This window comes from Salvelinus fontinalis, chromosome 8 (assembly GCF_029448725.1).
Source record: "Salvelinus fontinalis isolate EN_2023a chromosome 8, ASM2944872v1, whole genome shotgun sequence".
Lineage (NCBI taxonomy): Eukaryota > Metazoa > Chordata > Actinopteri > Salmoniformes > Salmonidae > Salvelinus > Salvelinus fontinalis.
In genome coordinates this window covers 14573656-14595326 of record NC_074672.1, presented here as the reverse complement: position 1 = coordinate 14595326, position 21671 = coordinate 14573656, and the positions used below count along the sequence as shown (strand labels likewise).

General features: G+C 43.0%; 1 protein-coding gene across 1 annotated transcript in view; it reads right to left on the bottom strand.

Moving 5' to 3' along the window:
- Positions 1-21671, bottom strand: part of LOC129860655 (synaptotagmin-6-like) — an 83558-nt gene that overhangs the window by 13544 nt on the left and 48343 nt on the right. Inside the window, exon 2 of the mRNA XM_055931273.1 lies at positions 536-977. Coding sequence (XP_055787248.1) covers positions 536-977 — 442 coding nt within the window. The remainder of the gene's footprint in view (positions 1-535; positions 978-21671) is intronic.

Genomic DNA, 21671 nt, shown 5'->3' with positions numbered 1-21671 from the left:
TCCCTATGAGGATTCTTTACAACTGACGATTGATATTTCTGCTGACTACCAGACCCATTCAGTTTTCTGTATGTATTTGTGTGTCTATGTTAGTGTGTGCATATGTGTGTGTGCATATATATGTGTGTGTGTGTGTGTGTGTGTGTGTGTGTGTGTGTGTGTGTGTGTGTGTGTGTGTGTGTGTGTGTGTGTGTGTGTGTGTGTGTGTGTGTGTGTGTGTGTGTGTGTGTGTGTGTGTGTGTGTGCGTGTGTGCGTGCGTGTGTGCGTGCGCGTGTGTATGTGTGTGCGGCTGTGGAATACTCAAGTGGATTCAGGTAGATTAAAAGTACATTTTCTATCTTTGTTGCCATTATGTGGATATTTGGCCTGTACTGTCAGGTTCCTATGAGGGTTGCCAATTCCTGTGATTCTTTCGAACTGACTATCGATATTTCTGCTAACTAACTGAGCCTTTTAGTTTTCTGACCACGCCTCTGTGTGTGCGTGTGTTTGTGCGTTTATGTATTCATGTCGATGGCGCGGGTGTGTGCTAACCTGGAGGAGGAAGCAGGCTCAGTGGCCTGCCGCTGCATGCGTTGAGTACGCCTCATAAAGTGTTCCCTCATTGAGAGCTGCACCTCCGCTGGGATATCAGGTGACGTGTGGCTTATCTTCACAGCAGCCTCCAGGAAACCCACGGAACCCATCGGGTCCTTCACTTTCTCCGTTGCCATGGTGACCGGTGACTTCTGCTGGTTGGGGCTTGGGAGGAACTGGTGCTGGGGCTGAGGAGGGTGGATGTGGAGGTGGAAGGGGGGGCAGTCGTCTGGGGGACCGCAGGCCGGGGTCAGGGCTGCAGAGCTGGAGGAAAGGGCTGCTGCTGCCTTGTTCTGCCAGTAAGGCACCCAGCACAGCTTCCAGGAGGCGAAGGCACAAAGAGTCAACAGGACAAGTCCGCACACCACAAACACGCTGAGGAGGAGGCCAAAAGTGACATCTGGAGCAGATCCGCAGGGACCAAACGCAGGATCACACAATATGGACAAACAGATGGAGGAGACAGTGAGAAGAAAATCAGAATCAATTAGATTGAAACACAAAATATGGAACAGTAGATTAGTATGGCACAGTGGGTGCAGCATCACGTTAACACCATAGATTGGTGTTGCTGTATCAGTGGCAATGAAATACTGGCGGTAAGTCAGCCAAATGTTTACTATCCAACCTGTTTTCGGAAGATTGATGATCATATTATACATTTGTCTTCATTGCTGTATGGATGTGTGTGTGTAACGGATGTGAAATGGCTAGCTAGTTAGCGGGTACGCGCTAGTAGCATTTCAATCAGTTACGTCACTTGCTCTGAGACTTAAGTAGTGTTGCCCCTTGCTCTGCAAGGGCTGTGGCCTTTGTGGAGCGATGGGTAACGATGCTTCGTGGGCGACCGTTGTTGATGTGTGCAGAGGGTCCCTGGTTTGCGCCCGTGTCGGGGCGAGGGGACGACGTAAAGTTATACTGTTACATGTGATAAATACATAAACGCTCATCCTTAGAAATGGACTCTGCACGAAGGAGTAAAGCGCCACTGTTCACCCCAGCACCTTTCCTATTGTTTTTGTTTCGTGAACGAAACAGAGGTGAGGTGCGTCGAGCAGTGTGGTCCAAAAAATTGCAGTACATATTTTGTTGTTCTATCACGTGTGCAATGATGTCCGAGGGAAAAAACAGTGTTGGTTGTTTGCAGTAACTTCTTTGTTGTTGTAATATCCCAAACGGACGTGGCAGTTCCCCCATTAAGGATTACAGCTTTAAAGCAGTAAAAAGATAAGTAACACACACACACACACACACACACACACACACACACACACACAGACACACACACACACACACACACACACACACACACACACACACACACACACACACACACACACACACACACACACACACACACACACACACACACACACACACACACACACACACACACAGTTGTTATCGCAGTAGCACACACTTTGTTGCAACTGAGTTAAAAAGTAATTACAGTTAACTCTGATAAATTATAAATAGGCATATCATCTATTTCAATAGCAACAAAGACTCTTGGGATAACTGCCACAGAGATAGTTGCATCAATGAATGGGGTGTGTTTCTAGCCTATCTGTACGTGTGTGGGTGTTAAGACGAGACGGGGGTAGGGTGTGCTTGGAACAACCCAAGTCATTTACATTTCAATGTTATGAATATGCTTTCTGGAAGAACAAATGGGATCCAAAGACCTGGAGAGCCAACGAAAATGCTGACAGGCAGCACCAAGCAAACATTAATATGAATTGAGAAGGCATAGAAAAAACACCACATTGTTGGCTTGGCTTCACCCAGTGCTATTCAGTAAATATATTCTTGATGTAATGTAATTATTTTTCTCCACCTGATACTTGCCAACGTTTCCATACTTCCACAGTGGAAAATTGACTTTTATTTCTTCGGTTTTGCTGCAGCATTCGTTCTTTGCTGCTGCAGTCTTGATTACTCTGAATTGTCTGCAATAATTCACACTGAACAGTCCCTGAGCATCTTGGGGCTTTCTAAGTGTATTCTGACTCCAATCTCAACATAATTCCCAACTGTTAGATAGATAAGACGACCTGCTCCGAGGCAGATTCAATTAGTTCCTTTTAGAAATTCAGCCGGCTCAACTGTTTCTCAGTTTAATGGACAAATATGAGCATATGTTAAACATTTTTACTGCAGGATGTTTGCTCGTTCAACAGTTACATTATAGCCTATGACATAATATTTAGACAGGAAGATTTGCAAGTGGTTCAAATGAAACATGGATGGAATATCAGCATGGATTCTTCTTTTTCTACATTTGATCCTTTCAGAATCCTTTCACACTTTACCTGATCTTGTATTATAATTATTAGATATCTTAATGCATGTCTTATGGTTTCGAGTGCAGTTATAACTTTCAAATGTCCACAGATAAAAAACGGTACATTTTTACTCAGATGAAAACTCTCATGTTCAGAACTATCCATCAAATCATTTTAGAAATTGTGTGTCCAGTACGGAGCGCTTTAGGCTTACCCAAGATGGAGACTAGATTTCCAAGACTGGGGGATTTGTGCCTCTGCTCCTAGGGGATTTCAACATTATCCCCGGCCATGACTTCTCCTTGTCAACTACCATTCCTCACAGTTCTGCACAAAGGACAGTGTTGACCAACCTATCACTGGCACATTTTTCATTTGCTGTGATGAAAAATGAGAAGATACAGTAGATTGATGGTTTATGTAGACTATCTGAAGGGAGCATAGAATGGATATTTTATGTCGCTGAAATGGTCTACGATGGCTGAGAAGAATTTTCCCAAGATATGTAACCACCGATAACATTAAACACATTACCAATTGGTTGTTAAAGGGATACTTCAGTCTTCCAGTCATTGCGCTAACACTTGTTAGTATCCGTTTAATTATCCTACGCACATATTTATTTCCCAATATGACAGCATAACCGGACATTGAATCATCGGAACACAAACCAAATATTACGTGCACTGACAGTCTGTCACAAGACACTTCCGCACATGAGATCGTTGACATACAGTTATCAGAGCTCTATTTGCTCTACATATAGTGGTGTCCACACTAGAGACAGTGATGTACGCCCACAGCTCTAGACAGTGGGCAGTGAAGTTCTATTTTCTCTCTTTGTGATGTAATGTAGACACTAGACAGTGGTGCAGCTGTAGAAACTGAGCTGCGAGGCCAAAGCGTACTGGGGGCTGATCACGATGCAGTCTTTTGTGTTCCTTCCCAGACAGACAGACAGACAGACAGACTGGTGGTGACAAACAGACATACAGGCAGGGGCTGCATCCCAAATGGCATCCTATTCCCAATACAGTGCCATACTTTTAACCAGACCTATGGACTCTGGTCAAAAGTAGTACACTATATAGGGATTAGGGTGCCATTTTGGGAGGTACACAGAGTATTGGTCATGGTGCAAGGGTGTGTGTTCCTTCCCAAACCGACAGACAAATAGTATAGGGTAATGAAGCAGAACAGTGTGAGGCCGTTACTCCAAGTGGGGTGCTGGGCCCAACCACACTGAGACAGACAGACAGATAGATAGACAGACAGCGTGGGAATGGACTGACCTCAGGATTTAAAACACTATTGATGATCACATCCCCCCCAAGACGGATCAGCTTTACAATCAATCAAAAGGAATTGTTCAGGACGCCTTCTCATGACAGAACCAGTCAGCTTAGGCTACTCAATCGATACTCCTTCAGGTGTGGATTTAGAAAGGTGAGGAAGAAAATATTGAGGTATGATGCAGTGATAGATGATTGACTACTGCTATTTTAATAGCACAGACATAGCATCTGTCCTTTATCTCTAAGCCAGCTGGAGTACTCCCAATGGTTTAAACATCAATATGGTGTCTTGCATTATTGGCTCTCCCTGGGCCAATATTTTTTGATTCATTACATTACACCATGATGTAAATGAGAAAGGTTCAACCACAGTAAATGCTAATGACAGCTAGTGCAGTAAACACTTGCAAATGAACACTTGCAAAAGTGTTCATCCCCTTGGCGTTTTTTATATTTTGTTGCATTACAACCTGTAATTTAAATTGATTTTTATTTGGATTTCATTTAATGGACATACACAAAATAGTCCAAATTAGTAAAGTGAAATGAAAAAAATAAGTTGTTTTAAAAAAAACTGAAAAGTGGTGTGTGCATATGTATTCACCCCCTTTGCTATGAAGCCCCTAAATAAGATATTTTGCAACCAATTACCTTCAGAAGTCACATAACTAGTTAATTAAAGTCCATCTGTGTTCAATCTAAGTGTCACATGATCTGTCACATGATCTCAGTATATATACACCTGTTCTGAAAGGCCCCAGAGTCTGCAACACCACTAAGCAAGGGGCACCACCAAGCAAGCGACACCATGAAGACCAAGGAGCTCTCCAAACAGGTCAGGAACAAAGTTGTGGAGAAGTACAGATCGGGGTTGGGTTAAAAAAATATATCTGAAACTTTGAACATCCCATGGAGCACCATTAAATCCATTATTACAAAATTGAAAAAATATGTCACCACAACAAACCTGCCAAGAGAGGGCCACCCACCAACACTCACAGACCAGGCAAAGAGGGCATTAATCAGAGAGGCAACAAAGAGACCAAAGATAACCCTGAAGGAGCTGCAAAGCTCCACAGTGGAGATTGGAGTATCTGTCCATAGGACCACTTCAAGCCGTACACTCCACAGAGCTGGGCTTTACGGAAGAGTGGTCAGAAAAAAAGCCATTGCTTAAAGAAAAAAATAAGCAAACATGTTTGGTGTTTGCCAAAAGGCATGTCGGAGACTCCCCAAACATATGGAAGAAGATAGTCTGATCAGATGAGACTAAAATTGAGCTTTTTGGCCATCAAGGAAAATGCTATGTCTGGCGCAAACCCAACACCTCTCATCACCCCGAGAACCCCATCCCCACAGCATGATGCTGCCACCACCATGCTTTACTGTGGGGATGGTGTTCTTGGGGTGATGAGAGGTGTTGGGTTTGCGCCAAACATAGCGTTTTCCTGTTTGTTTTTCATCGGCAGGGACTGGGAAACTGATCAGAATTGAAGGAATGATGGATGGCGCTAAATTCAGGGAAATTCTTGAGGAAACTTGTTTCAGTCTTCCAGAGATTTGAGACTGGGACAGATGTTCACCTTCCAGCGGGACAATGACCCTAAGCATACTGCTAAAGCAACACTCGAGTGATTTAAGGGGAAACATTTAAATGTCTTGGAATGGCCTAGTCAAAGCCCAGACCTCAATCCAATTGAGAATCTGTGGTATGACTTAAAGATTGCGGTACACCAGCGGAACCCATCCAACTTGAAGGAGCTGGAGCAGTTTTTCCTTGAAGAATGGGAAAAATCCTAGTGGCTAGATGTGCCAAGCTTGTAGAGACATACACCAAGAGACTTGCAATTTTAATTCAATCAATCAATCAATTTTATTTTATATAGCCCTTCGTACATCAGATAATATCTCGAAGTGCTGTACAGAAACCCAGCCTAAAACCCCAAACAGCTAGAATGCAGGTGTAGAAGCACGGTGGCTAGGAAAAACTCCCTAGAAAGGCCAAAACCTAGGAAGAAACCTAGAGAGGAACCAGGCTATGAGGGGTGGCCAGTCCTCTTCTGGCTGTGCCGGGTGGAGATTATAACAGAACTATGCCAAGATGTTCAAAAATGTTCATAAGTGACAAGCATGGTCAAATAATAATCATGAATAATTTTCAGTTGGCTTTTCATAGCTGATCATTAAGAGTTGAAAAACAACAGGTCTGGGACAGGTGGCGGTTCCATAACCGCAGGCAGAACAGCTGAAACTGGAATAGCAGCAAGGCCAGGCGGACTGGGGACAGCAAGGAGTCACCACGGGCGGCAGTCCCGACGCATGGTCCAGGGCCCAGGTCCTCCGAGAGAAAGAAAGAGAGAAGGAGAAAATTAGAGAGAGCCAAGATTTTCAAAATGTTCATAAATGACAAGCATGGTCAAATAATAATCAGGAATAAATCTCAGTTGGCTTTTCATAGCCGATCATTAAGAGTTGAAAACAGCAGGTCTGGGACAGGTAGGGGTTCCATAACCGCAGGCAGAAGAGTTGAAACTGGAATAGCAGCAAGGCCAGGCGGACTGGGGGCAGCAAGGAGTCACCACGGCCGGTAGTCCCGACGTATGGTCCTAGGGCTCAGGTCCTCCGAGAGAAAGAGAGAAGGAGAAAATTAGAGAGAGCCAAGATTTTCAAAATGTTCATAAATGACAAGCATGGTCAAATAATAATCAGGAATAAATCTCAGTTGGCTTTTCATAGCCGATCATTAAGAGTTGAAAACAGCAGGTCTGGGACAGGTAGGGGTTTCGTAACCGCAGGCAGAAACAGTTGAAACTGGAATAGCAGCAAGGCCGGGCGGACTGGGGACAGCAAGGTGTCAGCATGCCCGGTAGTCCTGACGTATGGTCCTAGGGCTCAGGTTCTCAGAGAGAAAGAGAGAACGAGAGAATTAGAGAGAGCATACTTAAATTCACACAGGACACTGGATAAGACAGGAGAAGTATTCCAGGTATAACCAACTGACCCTAGCCCCCCGACACATAAACTACTGCAGCATAAATACTGGAGGCTGAGACAGGAGCGGTCAGGAGACACTGTGGCCCCATCCGAAGAAACCCCCGGACAGGGCCAAACAGGAAGGATATAACCCCACCCACTCTGCCAAAGCACAGCCCCCACACCACTAGGGGATATCCTCAACCACCAACTTACAATCCTGAGACAAGGCCGAGTATAGCCCACAAAGGTCTCCACCACAGCACAACCAGGGGGGGGCGCCAACCCAGACAGGAAGTTCACGTCAGTAACTCAACCCACTCAAGTGACGCACCCCTCCTAGGGACGGCATGAAAGAGCACCAGCAAGCCAGTGACTCAGCCCCAGTAACAGGGTTAGAGGCAGAGAATCCCAGTGGAGAGAGGGGAACCGGCCCTGGAAAGACAGCAAGGGTGGTTCGTTGCTCCAGAGCCTTTCCGTTCACCTTCACACTCCTGGGCCAGACTACACTCAATCATAAGACCTACTGAAGAGATAAGTCTTCAGTAAAGACTTAAAGGTTGAGACTGAGTCTGCGTCTCTCACATGGGTAGGCAGACTGTTCCATAAAAATGGAGATCTATAGGAGAAAGCCCTGCCTCCAGCTGTTTGCTTAGAAATTTTAGGGACAATTAGGAGGCCTGCGTCTTGTGACCGTAGCGTACGTGTAGGTATGTACGGCAGGACCAACTCGGAAAGATAGGTAGGAGCAAGCCCATGTAACGCTTTAAAGGTTAACAGTAAAACCTTGAAATCAGCCCTTGCCTTAACGGGAAGCCAGTGTAGGGAAGCTAGCACTGGAGTAATATGATCAAATTTCTTGGTTCTAGTCAGGATTCTAGCAGCCGTATTTAGCACTAACTGAAGTTTATTTAGTGCTTTATCCGGGTAGCCGGAAAGTAGAGCATTGCAGTAGTCTAACCTAGAAGTAACAAATGCATGGATTAATTTTTCTGCATCATTTTTGGACAGAAAATTTCTGATTTTTGCAATGTTACGTAGATGGAAAAAAGCTGTCCTTGAAACAGTCTTGATATGTTCGTCAAAAGAGAGATCAGGGTCAAGAGTAACGCCGAGGTCCTTCACAGTTTTATTTGAGACGACTTTACAACCATCAAGATGAATTGTCAGATTTAACAGAAGATCTCTTTGTTTCTTGGGACCTAGAACAAGCATCTCTGTTTTGTCCGAGTTTAAAAGTAGAAAGTTTTCAGCCATCCACTTCCTTATGTCTGAAACACAGGCTTCTAGCGAGGGCAATTTTGGGGCTTCACCATGTTTCATTGAAATGTACAGCTGTGTGTCATCCGCATAGCAGTGAAAGTTAACATTATGTTTTCGAATAACATCCCCAAGAGGTAAAATATATAGTGAAAACAATAGTGGTCCTAAAACGGAACCTTGAGGAACACCGAAATGTACAGTTGATTTGTCAGAGGACAGGCCATTCACAGAGACAAACTGATATCTTTCCGACAGGTAAGATCTAAACCAGGCCAGAACTTGTCCGTGTAGACCAATTTGGGTTTCCAGTCTCTCCAAAAGAATGTGGTGATCGATGGTGTCAAAGGCAGCACTAAGGTCTAGTTGCTGCAAAAGGTGGCTCTACAAAGTTGTAACGGCTTTCCTCCTCCTCTTCATCAGAAGAGGAGGAGCAGGGATCGAACCAAAATGCAGCGGAGTTTGTAGACATGATTTATTAAAGAAAAAAACACGAACTCGACTATACACTAACAAAACAAATAAACGGTGTAGACAGATCTGAACGACGGACTCACAATAACACACGAGAACGCACGAACAGGGAAAAAAGCCTACACATAAATGACACTGAACAAACAAACCGAAACCAGTCCCGTGTGGCGTAATGACATACACAAACACAGGAGACAATCACCCACAACGAACACTGTGAAAACACCTACCTAAATATGACTCTTAATTAGAGGAACGCCAAACACCTGCCTCTAATTAAGAGCCATACCAGGCAACCCATAAACCAACATAGAAACAGAAAACATAGAATGCCCACCCAAACTCACATCCTGACCAACTAACACATATAACAAACTAACAGAAATAGGTCAGGAACGTGACAAAAGTATTGACTTTGGGGGGGTGAATAGTTGTGCATGCTCAAGTTTTCCGATTTTTTGTCTTGTTTCTTGTTTGTTTCACAATAAAAAATATTTTGCATCAACAAAGTGGTAGGCATGTTGTGTAAATCAAATGATGCAAACCCCCCAAAAATCAATTTTAATTCCAGGTTGTAAGGCAACAAAATAGGAAAAATGCCAAGGGGGGTGAATAATTTCGCACGCCACTGTAGCTGTGATTCAACCCTTATATTTCCACAACATCAATCCATGTGTTTGAGCCTACAAAGGCCTTGTATCAAAAGACCACGTGAAAGAATATGTTATGTTTCTGGACTTATAATTGAAAAAAAGGATTCATAATTTAAATGTATTTGTATTGTTTTGTCTTGAAAGCTCAGTAGCTCCAACATGCATTTATATCAACATCAAGCTCAACGCTGGCGCCAAAAGCCCAGTAAAAAGCTCTACTGTAAAGTAGCCTATTTCAATATAAGGATAATGGAAGATAAAAAGGGTTGGCTGAGACCTCAGCCAATATAAAGTGCTACCAAGCTAGGCCTTGGCTGGAGCATATGCAGCCTTTCAGAATGGCCCACTAATTTAATTAAGCATTGTTTTGAAGCAGAGTCAAAGAGAAAACGGAAGCCCTGGGGTTTTTCACCTCAAGTGCCTTCAAAATATAACCTGGTTTCCATAGAAACCTAGTCATTAGACAGATGTATGCACTCTCTCTCCTGGCTGTTATGAATCGACTCAGCTCTCCAGCAAAAACAACACTGTCCAGTCCATCTTTGCAAAGACCTAACGACACGATGCAAGAGATACCAAATACACTGCTTGCAGTGCACAACATGAGTTGTATTGCATTAGTAATGATGCATTAGAACTTGTATTACACATGTTGCAGACCACAATGCAACAAGGAGAGTGTTTAATGATAAGCCAAGGTCAACCTTTTGGATTTAAATCTTTCAAGATCCTTAAGTATCCGTGGTGATCAAATGAATTAAAATCTTTGGCGTGTATTGCTTCGCTCATTTTCTGGAAAGGGAAATCTCTGAGGAAGGTGGGAGCAGCGGTGCTATCCCTGCCCTGTGCCCCTCAATTACAACTCAAGGCTCTCCCTCCAACAACACATCGCCAAGACAGCTGATATTTCCCTGTGAAGGAGAGGGGAGCCACAGCAATGGAGAGTGGCTCAGAGTCACGCTGCTATCAAAGACAGGGGCATTCAGTTGTGCTATAATACCACATCTCCTAGACATCCCACTAGGCACAGACTAGTGATGCACGGGATGACTCATAACCCGTCATGAAATATTGCGTGGATGAAGGATGGGTGGGTGGCGGGCGGGTTGAATAAAGAGAAAAACAATACCTTAACAAATCCATAAATATATAATTCTTGGGCAATTTATATCTATAGGCTACACTGAGGATTTTCTTTAATTGTTTTAGGCAATCTGGCATTGGTGCATAAGCCTAAATCTGCACCAAGCGTGCCAAATAGCCTACACGCCAATCCCCAAATGCTTTCAGGGCAGAAAAGGTTCATGTTGATCCAAAGAGGCAAAAAGGACTATGGAGTTTAATTCAGAAAGATAATTTTTTTTGTTGAAAATAAAGAGTGGAGAGGGACAGAAAAGTAGCCTAATGTTTGGGAAAGATTTGGTGAAGTGGTGAGAGGATGATAGCAGTGCCGGCTATGTCATGTGTGATGCTCATGAGGCGCTATACAAATTCGACAGTCACAAGATGGGTACTTCAAATAGGCTTATGATGCGCCAGGCGAACTGTAGCCTACTGTTCAGGTGGGCTAAATGGAAACTGAAATCTAGACACTGATTGTAAGTCTATAACCTCTCACAGTATTAATATTAACTCCTGCAGAATTAAGCATTTCTTGCAGTGAAATGATAGGCCTACACCAAATGTAGGCAAACTTTTGACTCTGGAACAGAAGTGGAGAAATATGAATGATTTCTTTCAGCATCTTGAGAGAATGCTAATGGACAGTTGGATACCATCTGTGGAGGTGCTGTCTTTACCAGCATATGAAAAGCTGATAGTATTTCAAACACATAAAATATACATCCAAGCCGAACAGAAATCTTATCAGAAACATGTTGGGTAGTTTGCACAGCTTTGTGTTTCCTTACAACCAGTCAAACTGATGTCATTTTGAAATTTTGCAGAGAAAATATTTCCCTTTTTTCCTTTATTGCATTTTGTCCCCGGTACCTTGACATATTTTCTCTGCGAAAGAAGCAGAGATGACAGAGAAAACTTTACCAATGTCAGTTTACACTGAACAAAAATATAAATGCAACATGCAACCATTTCAAAGATTTTACTGAGTTACAGTTCATATAAGGAAATCGGTAAATTTAAATAAATAAATGAGGCCCTAATCTATGGATTTTCCATGACTGGGAATACAGATATGCATCTGTTGGTCACAGATACCATTAAAAAAAGTTAGGGGAGTAGATCAGAAAACCAGCCAGTAACCTGGTGTGACCACAATTTGTCTCATGCAGCGCGACACATCTCCTTTACATAGAGTTGATTCGACTGTTGGTTGTGGCCTGTGGAATCTTGTCCCACACCTCTTCAATGGCTGTGCAAAGTTGCTGGATATTTTCGGGAACTGGAACACGCTGTCAGTACACATTGATCCAGAGAAACCCAAACTTGCTCAATGGGTGACATGTCTGGTGAGTATGCAGGCCTATAAAATTACATTGGAGGTGGCTTATGGTGGATAAATTAAGATAACATTCTCTGGCAACAGTTCTGGTGGACATTCCTGCAGTGAGCATGCCAATTGCATGCTCCCTCAAAACTTGAAACATTTGTTGCATTGTGTTGTGTGACAAAACTGCACATTTTAGAGTGGCCTTTTATTGTCTCCAGCACAAGGTGCACCTGTGTAATGATCATGCTGTTTAATCAGCTTCTTGGTATGCCACACTTATCAGGTGGATGGATTATCTTGGCAAAGGAGAAATGGTTACTAACAGGGATATAAACAAATGTGTGCCCAAAATTCAAGAGAAATGTGCTTTTTTTGCATCTGAAGATTTCTGGGATCTTTTATTTCAGCTCATGAAACATGGGACCAACACTTTACATGTTGCATGTTTTGTTTTTTGCACTAACACTACACAGCTGATTCAAATAACCAACTCATCATCAAGCTTTGATTATTTAAATCAGCTGTGTAGTGCTAGGGCTAAAACCAAAACAGAAACTCTGTTCTTGGGCATTGTACAGTATAACAACAGAAGATAAGCTGTACGTAGGCCTATCTAATTATAGACAAGTTGACTGACAAATAGCCTACAAATTACAAGCAGAAGCAATCTACATCAGGCAAAAACAATATCCTGCACCCCGTTAAAACATTGTTCAGCAGTCTCTAGCTGTAGCCTACAGCACATTGTCTATACTAGCAGTCCGGAGTATCCCAGCGATGCCGAGCACCGCCCGAAGTTTGTAAAATTGCAGAGGAATCTGCATAGCTCCACATTGACATGATTGGTTGACGGTAGGGGGGCAGTACATCCTGTTTTAAACACAAACTCACTTCCTTAACAACTTCCTTGACAACAAACATGGATAACTTTAACAAAAGGCTACCAGAACAAGAACAAAAAACACCTTTATGAAACCTTGTGTCTGGATTTCAAAGACACGAAAATGAGTTTGAACTCCTGGAAAGACATCGGGAAGGTAATGGGGATGTGGTAAAGAGGTCAATGGAATGCAGACCGTGGGGGACAGAAGGATGCTTGATTGTTGCACATTCAACAAATCTGATGTAACAAAGTGGATATTTGTCAAATCCATCATGATTGACGTACAGGCCCACAATGTGGTTACTAAGATCCGATTTGGATATTTGCCTTTTTTCGCTGAATAACATTTAGAAGTTGTCCCTTTTCAGGTTTAGAAAAAGTATCTGCTAAAGATTTTCACTTTATCACATACCGTTGCGGATGGGTTATTAGTAATTGTGGTTGGGTGCGGATGAACAAACAGCTGACCAGTGCACCACTAGCACAGACGTCAATTTAACGTCTATTCCATGTTGTTTCAATGTAATCTCATTGTGAAGAATGCACGACAAAATCTATTCCCCCTCAGAAGACTGAAAAGATTTGGCATGGGTTCTCAGATCCTCAAAAGGTTCTACAGCTGCACCATCGAGAGCTTCCTGACTGGTTGCATCACTGCCTGGTATGGTAACTGCTCGGCCTCCGACCGCAAGGCACAACAGAGGGTAGTGTGAACGGCCCAGTACATCACTGGGGCCAAGCTTCCTGCCATCCAGGACCTCTATACCAGAAGGGTGTCAGAGGAAGGATCCTACAAATTGTCAAAGACTCCAGCCACCCTAGTCAAAGACCGTTCTCTCTGCTACCGCACGGCAAGCGGTACCGGCGTGCCAAGTCTAGGTCCAAGAGGCTTCTAACAGCTTCTACCACCAAGCCATAAGACTCCTGAACACCTAACCAAATGGCCTACTCTCTGCTGTTGTCAGCTATGCATAGTCACTTTAAAAACTCTACCTACGTATTACCTCAACTAACCGCTGCCCCCGCACATTGACTCTGTACAGGTACCCCCCTGTATTAAGTCTCTCTATTGTTATTTTATGGCTGCTCTTTAATTACTTGCTACTTTTATTTCTTATTCTTATCCATATTTTGTTGTATTTTGTTCAGTTGTATTCGGGGGATGTGACTAATACAATTTGATTTGATTTGAAATGACATGGAAACAACATTGATTCAACCAGTGTGTGCCCAGTAGGATGGCTCTTATGTTGGGATATGATTCCAACCATTTCATTGCTTTGAAGTTTAGACAAGTATCAGACAGCTGTGAAACCCTAATATTACTGTTAAAATGTACTATTTAGATGTGCAACTGTGGCATTTCCAAACTCCCCAAGTGAAATTGGCTTTGAAAGACTTGTAATTTAAAATTCTGTATTTTCCAGTGGGGAATCTGGTTTTCACACAATTTCAATGTTCGCAAGAAATGCAAATATCTTAAGACACAGTACAACATGATAAAAATATCACAGAATTTGTATAGTATACTAGTATAATTGAAGAGTAGTATACCCAGGAAACTACATGAAGATTAAAGGCAGGGTTCCCATGTCCCTGTTATCTCCTTTACTTCTAAGTATTCTAAAGCACGCCCTCCCAGGCATGCAACAATGGGCTCTTAATGGTGGCTTCTCTTTCTTCTCTCCCTCAGGGGATGAAATAATGGGTTCTGATCTAGATGCTGCAGCCCCTGAGCCGTTTTTAGATAGCTGCATTTCATGGCTTTCTCTTTTTTTTGTTCTCTCTTCCCCGCCGCAATCTGAAATCCTCTAATCCTCTGCATCCCTAAATCCTTAAGCTCCACAGCATGCAAGGAAGACGAGGGTTAGGCTCCAACATATCTGCTTGCCTGCCTGCCTGCCAGAGGTGTGCGTGTATGTCCAGTAAATCTGCCTGCCTGCTAGAGGTGTGAGGAGTAAATGGGAATGGATTATGGGAAAGAATATATTACACCCTCACAGTAACATTCTCACACTGAGCTGGGGTGAGGTCTACTATTAGATAATGCTGTTATTTAGGGTTGGAGCTAGATGGAATCCATAGTAGCAGTATCCCTGATTTTGTGTGGAGAAAATGGGATGGGATTATGGAAAGGAAATGTAAGACAAAGTCCCTCACAATAAATGTTAATTAAAAAAAACATTCCGCCCACACCACGTTGTCTCTGTGCTGCTCTGCTATCTGTTTACTTTTATTAACCGTTTCATCAAAACTCTACATTTAAACACATTTACCAACATCATAGGTTTTTCCTCGCTCTACTATTTTCATTCAACGTTTTCACCTCGGACACTTTATCTGGCTGAACATGATTTTACAGGACCTCAACAACAAAAAGTAGTAACATTAACGCTATGCCATCTAATTGCAGTCGCTGTACTCATAATACACAGGGAACTATCGCCTTATGGTGAGGATAGCCTAGTTGGAAGCCCAGCTTCAGATGCAATCATTAGTCATGGGCAATTTAAGTGTAGGAAAGGATGAAACAGCGTCTGTGCCACCAGTAAGTACAGATAGTAGTATAAATCCCCCGCACAGTCCCCGCAGCCGGACAATTTTCTCAATGTTTCTGGAAAGAAACGCTGTAGGCATACTCAACCGGTGTCGCTCATTCAGCCGACAGAAACTTTCAACCGGTTCTCCCCATTAAGGTAAGAGTTGGAGTCAGAGGCCGAGCCTTTTCAAGTCTCTCCTACACCCGTTACGAGGTCTGAGCCACCGAAGCCTCGATTAGCTCTGACAAATTGAAAACCCTAGTCATTGGCGAATCCATTACCTGCAATACTAGACTTAAAAAGAATCATCCAGAGATCATACACTCCTTACTAGGGGGCAGGGCTGCCGACGTAAAGGCTAATCTGAAGAGGGTGCTAGCTAAGGCTAAAACTGGAGAGTGTAGGGATATTGTTATCCACGTCGGCACCTAGGATGAAACAGTCAGAGGTCACCAAGCGCAACATAGCTTCAGCATGTAAATTAGCTAGAAAGATGTGTTGGCATCGAGTAATTGTCTCTGGCCCCCTCCCAGTTAGGGGAGCGATGAGCTCTATAGCAGTTTCACAACTCAATTGCTGGTTGAAAACTGTTTCCTGCCCCTCCCAAAATATAGAATTTATAGATAATTGACCCTCTGTCTGGGACTCACCCACAAGCAGGACCAAGCCTGAACTGCTGAGGAGTGACAGACTCCATCCCATCTGGAGGGTTGCTCTGATATTATCTATCAACATACATAGGGCTCTAACTCCTCTAGCTCCACATTGAGCTAGGGTGCAGGCCAGGTAGCAGGCTTTTAGCCAGCCTGCTCAGCTATCCCCATTGAGACCTTGTCTGTGCCTCGATCTATGTTGGGCAAAACTAAACATGGTGGTGTTCGCCTTAGCCACCTCACTGGAATTAAGACCTCTTCCATTCCTGGCATTACTGAAAGAGATAAAGGCTAAAAACCTCTTAAGGATCAGATACTTTTTTTCAATTTTTGACCCTAAAATGACATACCCAAATCTAACTGCCTGTAGTTCAGGAACAAAATCTTGAAAATTCCAGAAAATGATGTCATGGCTTTAGAAGCTTCTGATAGGCTAATTGACATCATTTGAGTCAATTGGAGGTGTACCTGTGGATGTATTTCAAGGCCTACATTCAAAATCAGTGCCTCTTTGCTTGACATTATGGGAAAATCAAAAGACATCAGCCAAGACCTCAGAATGAAAAGTCTAAACCTCCAAAAGTCTGGTTCATCCTTGGGAACAATTTCCAAATGCCTGAAGGTACCACGTTCATCTGTACAAACAATAGTACGCATGTAAAAACATCATGGGACCACGCAGCCGTCGTACAGCTCAGGAAGGAGACGCGTTCTGTATCCTAGAGATGAACGTACTTTGGTGCGAAAGTGCAAATCAATCCCAGAGCCACAGCAAAGGCCCTTGTGAAGATGCTGGAGGAAATATGTACAAAAGTATCTATATCCACAGTAAAACTAGTCCTATATTGAAATAACCTGAAAGGCCGTTCAGCAAGGAAGAAGCCACTACTCCGAAACCACCATAAAAAAGCCAGACTACGGTTTGCAACTGCACATGGGGACAAAGATCGTACTTTTTGGAGAAATGTCCTCTGGTCTGACGAGACAAAAATAGAACTGTTTGGCCATAATGACCATTGTTATGTTTGGACGAAAAAGGGGAGGCTTGCAAGTCAAAGAACACCATCCCAAACGTGAAGCATGGGGGTGGCAGCATCATGTTGTGGGTGTGCTTTGCTGCAGGAGGGACTGGTGCTCTTCACAAAATAGATGGCATCATGAAGCAGGAAAATGATTTGGATATATTGAAGCAACATCTCAAGACATCAGTCAGGACGTTAAAGCTTTGGTCGCAAATGGATCTTTCAAATGGACAATGACCCCAAGCATACTTCCAAGTTGTGGCAAAATGGCTTAAGGACAACAAAGTCAAGGTATTGGAGTGGCCATCACAAAGCCCTGGCCTCAGTCCTATAGAACATTTGTGGGCAGAACTGAAAAAGCGTGTGTGAGCAAGGAGGCCTTCAAACTTAACTCACTTACACCAGCTCTGTCAGGAGGAATGGGCCAAAATTCACCCAACTTATTGTGGGAAGCTTGTGGAAGGCTACCCGAAACGTTTGACCCAAGTTAAACAATTTAAAGGCAATACTACCAAATACTTATTGAGTGTATGTAAACTTCTGACCCACTGGGAATGTGGTGAAAGAAATAAAAGCTGAAATAAATTATTCTCTCTACTATTATTTTGACATTTCAAATTCTTAAAATAAAGTGGTGATCCTAACTGATCTAAAACAGGGACTTTTTACTAGGATTAAATGTCAGGAATTGTGAAACTGAGTTTAAATGTATTTGACTAAGGTGTATGTAAACTTCCGACTTCAACTGTAGGTATTGTAAATTGGACAGTGCAGTTACTGTAGATTAACAAGAATGTAAGCTTTCTGCCGAAATCAGATATGTCTATGTCCTGGGAAATGTTCTTGTTACTTACAACCTCATGCTAATCGCATTAGCCTACGTTAGCTCAACCGTCCCGTGGGGGACCCACCGATCCTGTAGAGATTTGTTAGATCCCTCACTTCCAAGGCAGTCATAGTCAATGAACTAATCACTGATCATAACCTTGATGTGATTGGCCTGACTAAAACATGGCCCAAGCCTGATGAATTTATTGTGTTAAATGAGGCCTCTCCTCCTGGTTACACTAGTGAGCACATCCCCCACACATCCCGCAAAGGCGGAGGTGCTGCCAACGTTTAGGACAAAACATTTCTATAATCTTTTTTTTTTTACTGTATTTTCGTCTTTTGTGCTTCTAGTCATGAAATCTATGCAGCCTAAATCACTTTTTATAGCTACTGTTTATAGGCCTCCTGGGCCGTATACAGCGTTCCTCTCTGAGTTCCCTGAATTCCTATTGGACCTTGTAGTCATGGCAGATAATATTCACATTTTGGTGACTTCAGTATTCACATAGAAAAGTCCACAGACCCACTCCGTAAGGCTTTTGGAGCCATCATCGACTCAGTGGGTTTTGTCCAACATTTCTCCAGACCTACGCATTGCCACAGTCATACACTAGATCTAGTTTTGTCCTTTGGAATAAAAATGTGGATTTTTTCCCATAATCCTGGACTATCGGAGCACCATCTTACTATGTTTGCAATTGCAACAAATAATCTGCTCAGACTCCAAACCAAGGATTATCAAAAGCCATGCTATAGATTCTCGGACAACCCAAAGATTCCTAGATTCCCTTTCCCAGACTCCCTTCACCTACCCAAGGACGTCGGAGTACAAAAATCTGTTAACCACCTAACTGAGGATCTAAATGTAACCTTGCCTAATACCCTAGATGCAGTCGCACCCCCAAAAACAAAAAACATTTGTCACAAGAAATTAACTCCCTGGTATGCAGAAAATACCCGAGCCCTGAAGCAAGCTTCCAGGAAATTGGAACGGAAATGGCGCTTCACCAAACTGGAAGTCTTCTGACTAGATTGGAAAGAAAGTACCGTGCAGTATCGAAGAGACATCACTGCTGCTCGATCAGCCTATTTTTCCAACCTAATTGTGGAGAAAAGGAACAATCCCAAATGTATTTTTTATACTGTCGCAAAACCAGCTAAACCAGCTTTATCATGTATCTCTTGACACATTCACGAAAATAATCATGGCCTTTAAACCTTCCAGCTGCATACTGGACCCTATTCCAACTAAACTACTGAAAAAGCTACTTCCTGTGCTTGGCCCTCCTATGTTGAACATAATAAACGGCTCACTATCCTCCAGATGTGTACCAAACTCACTGAAAGTGGCAGTAATAAACCCTCTCTTGAAAAAGCCAAACCTTGACCAAGTTCCTCTCAAAAATGTACAGTTGTACAGCAACTTACTGCAACTCACTGCCTTCCTGAAGACAAATAATGTATACGAAATGCTTCAGTCTGGTTTTAGACCCCATCATAGTACTGAGAATGTGCTCATGAAGGTGGTGAATTACCTTTTAATGGCGCCAGACCAAGGCTCTGCATCTGTCCTCGTGCTCCTAGACCTTAGTGCCACTTTTGACACCACCGATCACCACATTGTTTTGGAGAGATTGGAAACCCTAATTGCTCTACACGGACAACTTCTTGCCTGGTTTACATCTTATCTGTCGGAAAGATATCAGTTCGTCTCTGTGGATGGTTTGTCCTCTGTCAAATCAATTGTACATTTCGGTGTTCTTCTAGGTTCCTTGGTGATGTCGTTCGGAAACACAAAGTCAACTTTCACTGCTATGCGGACGACACACAGCTGTACATTTCGATGAAACATGGTGAAGCCCAAAAATTGCCTATCCTGGAAGCCTGTTTTTTAGACATAAGGAAGTTGATGACAGCAAATTCTCTACAGTGGCTTCCGGTTAAGGCTAGGGATGATTTAAAGGTCTTACTTCTAACCTACAAAGCATTACATGGGCTTGCTCCTAACTATCTCTCCGATTTGGTTCTGCGGTACATACAGTGCATTTGGAAAGTATTCAGAACCCTTGACTTTTTCCACATTTGTTACGTTACAGCCTTATTCTGAAATAGATAAAATTCTTTTTTCCCCTTATCAATCTACACACAATACCCCATAATGACAAAGCAAAAACAGGTTTTTAGATTTTTTTGCAAATGTATACACATTTACATAAGTATTCAGACCCTTTACTCAGTACTTTGGAGAAACACATTTGGCAGTGATTACAGCCTCGAGTCTTCTTGGGTATGATGCTACAAGCCTGGCACACCTGTATTTGGGGAGTTTCTCCCATTATTCTCTGCAGATTCTATCAAGCTCTGTTAGGTTGGATGGAGAAATTTCCTGCACAGATATTTTCAGGTCCCTCCAGAGATGTTCGATCGGGTTCAACTCCGGGCTCTGGCTGTGCCACTCAAGGACATTCAGAGACTTGTCCCGAAGCCAATCCTGTGCTGTCTTGGTTGTGTGCTTACGGTCGTTGTCTTGTTGGAAGGTGAACCTTTGCATCAGTCTGAGGTCCTGAGCACTCTGGAGCAGGTTTTCATCAAGTATCTCTCTGTACTTTCCTCCGTTCATCTTTCCCTCGATCCTGACTAGTCTCCCAGTCCCTGCCTCTGAAAAACAACAACAGCTCTACAGACAATTCCTTGAACCTCATTGCTTGGTTTTTGCTCTGACATGCACTGTCAACTGTGGGACCTTATGTAGACAGGTGTGTGCCTTTCCAAATCTTGTCAAATTAATAGAGTTTATCACAGGTGGACTCCAACCAATTAAGTTGTAGAAACATCTCAAGGATGATCAATGGGAACAGAACGCACCTGAGCTCAATTTCGAGTGTCATAGCAAAGGGTCTGAATACTTATGTAAATAAGGTATTTCTGTTTTTTATTTGTAATACATTTGTCTAAAATATGTCTAGAATCTGTTTTCGCTTTGTCCTTACGGGTCAAATCTTGTAGATTGAGGAGGGAAAAAAACAAATTTAAAACATTTTAGAAGAAGGCTGTAACATAACAAAATGTCCCCAGTCCACCTGGCTGTGCTGCTGCTCCAGTTTCAACTGTTCTGCTTGTGGCTATGGAACCCTGACCTGTTCATCGGATGTGCTACCTTGTCCCGGACCTGCTGTTTTCGACTCTCTCTCTCTCTCTCTCTCTCTCTCTCTCTCTACCGCACCTGCTGTCTCGACCTCTGAATGCTCAGCTATAAAATGCCAACTGACACTTACTCCTGAGGTACTGACCTGTTGCACCCTCTACAACCACTGTGATTATTACTTGCCCCTGCTGGTCATCTATGAAAGTTTTAACATATTGAAGAATAATCTGGCATTAATGGCCATGTACTCTTATAATCTCCACCCAGCACAGCCAGAAGCAGACTGGCCACCCCTCAGAGCCTGGTTCCTCTCTAGATTTCTTCCTATGTTCCTGCTTTTCTAGGGAGTTTTTCCTAGCCACCGTGCTTCTACATCTGCATTGCTTGCTGTTTTGGATTTTAGGATGTGTTTCTGTATAGCACTTTGTGACATCTGCTGATGTAGAAAGGGCTTTATCAATACATTTGATTTGATCAAATTTTATTTTAGAAATGTTCAAGGCCCACTACCAACATCTCCAAATCATTCAGCAAATGAGGGCGTTTTGGTTGTTACCATAAAAGGTGAATGGAGGGTGTTTTGCAGGCAGTTGTAACGCTCGTTCATGAGCACACAAATATATATAGTATA